Source organism: Diachasma alloeum, unplaced genomic scaffold, assembly GCF_001412515.2.
Source record: "Diachasma alloeum isolate Michigan unplaced genomic scaffold, Dall2.0 Dall_scaffold_00212, whole genome shotgun sequence".
Lineage (NCBI taxonomy): Eukaryota > Metazoa > Arthropoda > Insecta > Hymenoptera > Braconidae > Diachasma > Diachasma alloeum.
In genome coordinates this window covers 914,325-920,135 of record NW_021680377.1, presented here as the reverse complement: position 1 = coordinate 920,135, position 5,811 = coordinate 914,325, and the positions used below count along the sequence as shown (strand labels likewise).

General features: G+C 37.8%; 1 protein-coding gene across 1 annotated transcript in view; it reads left to right on the top strand.

The window, feature by feature from the left end:
• Positions 1-5,811, top strand: part of LOC107036929 (glutamate receptor ionotropic, kainate 2) — a 102,322-nt gene that overhangs the window by 92,733 nt on the left and 3,778 nt on the right. The window contains exon 16 of the mRNA XM_029126031.1: positions 5,215-5,315. Coding sequence (XP_028981864.1) covers positions 5,215-5,315 — 101 coding nt within the window. The remainder of the gene's footprint in view (positions 1-5,214; positions 5,316-5,811) is intronic.

Genomic DNA, 5,811 nt, shown 5'->3' with positions numbered 1-5,811 from the left:
GGGGGGGGGGGGGGGGGGAAGTTGGCATTCTATTCAGAAGTCTTGGGTATGAAGTTGATATTTGATTATTTCAATTTTTGGATGTGTTTTTGTACAAAAATATTGTGGGTAAAAATGAAATTTCAGATTTTGCCTCAGAATTAATTGAAATTCTACATTTTTGAACAGCAGGAAGACGCAAATTCCTCAAATTACTTAAATTTTTACTCAAAATATGAGTATTCAGTACCAAACTACACGAAATTCTGAATTAATGAAGAATTGAAAAATATATGCACTGGAATTTCATAATTTATTTCAATTTTCATCAACTAAAATCCACGGAGAGTGACATAAAATGAACCTTTCACCTTCTCGTGAAATGTCAATGCCATATTGAATTATTAATGCTCCGTCTCATGGTAATCCTAGACTGACTTCAATTGAAAAATTCGTTTCTGACGTACGAATTCTGTAGCGAAGCGGTAAACCAGTTTAAGTCGATTTAGACTATTGGTCAGTTTTTAACGAATATCTCGGAATCTAAGGAAGATAGTTATGTTTGTGTAATAACCTTTTTTGTAGCTCTTAATTCGCTCTACAAAAAAGGTTATAATGACAATTTCGCTATTTCTCTTAGATTCGGAGATATTCCTCGAAAACTCAGCGAAGAGCTAAGTCGACTTGACCCGGTTTACCGCTTCGCTACTGAATTCAAAAAAAAAACTGGAAATTGTCCATTTTACCATTTCCATTAAAAAAATTATCAAATCAATTCCCAAAAAAATTCAAACAAACCCTTTCCACTGAATTCAAAAGCATCACTTCTCCGAGCGCACAATGCCCCGAATAATTTCTGAAGCGTTAACCAGATAATATTACAATTTTGCTCAACAGCGTGAATAAATTCAACTCCGCACGAGGCCAACGATACTTTGATACCCCCCCCGAAAACTTCTGAATCATTAACGCACCACAAACAGAAACACACGAAGAGACAGGATAACCCACAAACGGAATTACTTCAGCCCCATTACGCTCTTCAAATTAAATTGCACGTAATTATCAAGTAATTCTGTGATTGTAAAAATGCGGGGGGAAAATTTATCAGCTCATTTAACGGCGAGGTGAGAGCCGGGATAATGAATTGCAGTGTAAAAGTTTGTCCAACGTGTCTCAGAGTCAAAGTTCTGGTTTCCGAGGTCCCGCCTGCAGTTGTACCTGAATAACGCTGGGTTCTTCCACCCCATCTCTCCCCCCCCCCCTCCCGGCCCCATCCACTCAAGGGAATTATGCAAATCCTCGTGTTCAGTGCTGGATTCTTAGTCGCCTCGTCTCGCCGGTCTATCGTGAACGATAAGTGGAAACTCCAGTGTCAAGTTTTGGGGTACATCTTCCGGCGATAAATTGGGTCTTGTAATATTAAATCAAATGCTGGAGGTGTATGTCGGGCTTAGAGAGCCAGACTGTATCACTGAGGTACATGTGACTTTCATTTAATCCTAATTATTCGTTGAATTATATCGGGCGAGGGAGATTTACTCAGCGAACTCATTTACATGAGAATGGGGAGAAGTGTTTTTCATGTGTACTGTTGGAGAAAAGTGGAATTTTCAAGGACTGTTGACTAGTGAGTTTCGGGAGAGGGAATTTGAGTTAGAGAAAATAATTCAGTTAATTTGAGACTTCGGAGTTCAATGAAATTACAAATTTTATAACGTCAGGAAGAGAATTCCGCAAGTAAATTAAATTTTTAATCGAAATATGAATATTTAAGTTCCGTTGAGTTCTCCATAAAATGCTCGAAGAGTCACACAACAAAATCATGCAATAGCCTTCGAATGATTTCCCAAATGAGAATCAAATATTCCAAACGGAATAAAGCAATTGAAATGACAATTGGCTGTGAATCTTCGTTAAAAATAATGAAAAATAAATTCGACCAGTGAAGTTTAGCCAGCGCCATTCGAATAACTATCCTAAACCTGCAGATGTGAGTCAGAAATTCCGAGACATGTTGACATTCCTACAAACCTGTAAAATCCAGACCACTCATTTACCCCCGTCCAAGTGTTACCACAAAGGAAATCTCCCCTCCACCGCCGACAATAACCCACTTTTCCAGGGAGAACCCTTCACCCTGAGAAAGCGTCAAGTATCATCACTGCCAGAAGAGAAACATGGAGCAGAAGTTGAACGCCAAAGTCGAAACCCCGATTCGCCTCCACGAAGTCACCGAAAAGTGGCAAAAACGAGAGAAACGAAGACCTCTAAAAATCCCAGGAGCAGAAATCGAAAAAAAAATAATCGTGAATTTTTCATTGAAATTTCCTTCTCAACAATTCCCCGGGGAATGGCTTCCTCCGAATCCTCGTGGAAACGGCCATCTGGAGGCTCTGCTTGATGGCATCTTCATCTCGAAGGAAGAACAAAAAATGGAATGAAACAAACGCCAGGAAATTCACATTTTTACGTTTCACCCTGGACTTGAGGCTTCTCTGAGATAGATAGCTGCGTGCATCGTACATATTTACATGCAGATATTGCATCTATGGTGGAGACACTCAATGTTGCAATACTGTAACGTCGCCTGGGGAATAACTCGAGATTGTGAAGAGTTAAAAAAAAAAACAGAAGGAAGTGACTTACCACTGTTTCATCTCGCTGAACTCTCGCGGTGGGAATACACTGCACTTTGAATATGGATACACTGACCTCGAGACAGCCTCACCCAACGCGATTTGTTGTCTACAACAACGTCATTCTCGCCTTTCATTTTAGAAAATAAACATCACATTTTTTTAATTTGAAAGTAATCGGCGAGAGCTCGAGCGCTGGAGCAAGTAGTTCGAGATTAGGAGACTTTTGGGTCGTTTTTTATTGTCACACGTTTGTGTTCGCAATTTTAAGCCATTAATACGGCAGCAAAGCGGTGAAACGATTTAAGTCAATTTGACTGTCGGTCAGTCTTTGACGGATATCTCGGAATTTAAGGTAGATAGCGAAATTTTTGTCACAACCTTTTTTGTAGGGCGGATCGAGATCTATAGAAAAGGTTTATACGAAAATTTCGCTATCTCGCTTAGATTCGGAGATATTTCATTTGGCGTGTTGTATTCCAAATATCTTGTTTTCGAAATTTCAATACACTGAGAGAAAAACAAACGCGTTGTCAAGCAAGTATTGTTAATACGTATGGGAGTATCGAATAATGAAGGAGTAGTGCTAGAAATGACATTTCTTGCGTGTCCAGAGAATGCAATTTTTTTTCAACTACTAAATCTATTTTTGCGACAAAAATTTTTCACTCCGGCGCACTCTCTGCGTGTTTGGCTCAAAAAAAATCCTTTTTTGATAATTTTCAAAAAAACTGTTTTCCAGGCGCAAGTAAGACTTGTTTGAGATCTTTGTCGTTTTCCTCTCAGTGCAGTTCTGAAAAAATAACGTAGAAAGGCGAGAACAGCCACTCCCTTTCATCACCCCAAATTGAGTAATTCGCCCGTTGAAAAATTGATATTGCAAGGAGAATAGCTACTTCACCGCATAATAATTCACCGTGTACTTTGTTGATAGCTTATCAACGCCTCTCAGGATCCTCGTGTTACCCGGTAAATTGTCAATAATATCAGGTTCCCCATGGCGCTGAGGAAAATAAGAAAAATTCGATCAAAGCATCAGATAGCAACAAATAAATTTACAATATTTGTTTACCCGGGCTTATCTCGAGTATCAGCATTCCCCCCGAGTCTTAATTCAATCAAACTTGGGCTGATAAAAAGTGGAGTTCTCTCTTTTTTTCAAAAGCGAATGGAGGTTTGAGTTCATCTGGTATTACCAGCACGATCTAACTATCACGATTCCTCGGGGCTCTTCCTCGTTCTTTTTTTCTTTCTCTTATTTTTCTTACTTTCTTTCTTCTTCATTACTTCTTGCTCCTTTTGCATCATCCCTCGGTTAAACTTTCCGTACAAAAGGGCTTGTCGCGAATATTATAAGGCTGTCCTCTTTAACTTGTGCACCCAGGGCGCGACGGTACGGAAATCCGAAAGGCATTAAAGAAAGGACAGCCTAGGCATAAAAGTAATGAGCCACCAACCGACGTTCCACTTTATTCCCACTTCCCATGCGTCATTTTTTTTATTCTACATCGTCATTATTATGTTCTCTCATTTTTAGTGGACACTGGTAAGAAAAAAATGAAATTTCAAAGACAGTTGAATACTAGTTTTCAGGACAGCGACGCTGAATGCGATTTAGGGGGAAAGATCATTAAATTTTAGGTTTCACTGAAAATTCAGTGAAATTCCAGAATTTTAGGCAGCGTAAAGACGAGAATTCCTTAATTTATTTGAATTTTCAGAGAAATCTGAAATTTCGTGATTTTTTCGCTCTAAATCGCATTCAATTTTCCGGTTTTCAAATTCATTTTCAGGGAAAAAGGCATCGGAAATTTACAGTTCTCTTCGATTTTTCCATGAAATTTTGAATTTTCAATGACGAAACTGCGTGAAATTTCAGTGGTAATTAAATTCGATAAAATTTTTCAAAAAGTGTACCGGAAATTGCAGACGAAAATCTTCAACAGTGTATGTTATACTTGATGTCCTCCATGACAAATATGATATTTCCAACGAAATGTTTACATATTGAAGAAATCTGTTTCAAACTTCCGCTGGCTACGAACCACTGCATTCGAAATTAATATATGTTTACGTTACCGTCATATTTACAGAGAGATATTGAATTTTCAGGAGGGTTTCAATTTTCAGGTGTGTATTTGCAGAGATGATTGCAAAAAATGGTTTTTCCTCGTAGTTTGCTTTCATTTCAGTTATACTGTTGGACAATTGAAATTTCATGGCGAGTTGAATTATAATCCTCAGGAGGGCGATTTCCGTATTTTTCTAAATTGTTGTAAATGCAAGAATGTTCACCTGAATTTTCCTGATTGATTTTAATTTTCACGGAATAATTCAGCTAAAATTTACAATTTCCATTGATTTTTCCGTAAAATTTTCAATTCTCAACGACAAAATTCCTTGAAATTTCAGGAAAAAAATTTTAATAGGGCATTATTTCAATTAATTTGACTGATATGTTCGGTAAACTTTTTGAAAATGCCCCTCAAGTCATTGATAGTTCGCAATTTCCTGAAAAATATCGATTAATGATTTTAAATTGAAAATGATCTTAAATTCTTCTTTTTCATCATTCGTTTTGAAATAATTATTTCAGGGGGTGTCTTCGTCGTTCTACTCTGCGGACTGGCGCTTGCGATTCTCGTGGCGATCCTCGAGTTCTGCTGGAATTCGAAAAAACACGCGCAGTCCGATCGGGTGAGTTTTACGCCGAATTTCAGGGGCATTTCCAGTAATTCGCTTCTCATCATTCGTGGGTGTGAGAGTTTTTTCGTTTGAATATTATGTATGACGTTGACTGACGTCATTTGCACGATTATATTCATGGGTCTTGTCTGTTAGATGTCATGTATCATAATGTGTGTATATTTCGCTGTAATGTGCACGTTGGCCGTAGAAAGTGGCAAATTTAACCAACATTGTCCAAGTGCACTTCGTTAAAGTGATCCATGCGTTACATTTATTTGAAAAGAGCCATTTTTCCGTCAATAGTTCAATTTTAATTGAGTGGAAGACATTAAAAAATGCAACAGGTGAGGATTCCACCAGTCAAATGAAAAATATCGAAATTGAAAATTCAATAAAATTGTTATTTCCCAAATAAAATTTCAAATAAGAATTTCCCAAATTGAATTGAAACCCCGAGTTGAAGACCCGAGTTTGTAACAGCGATGTCAGACAAGATATGAATGTT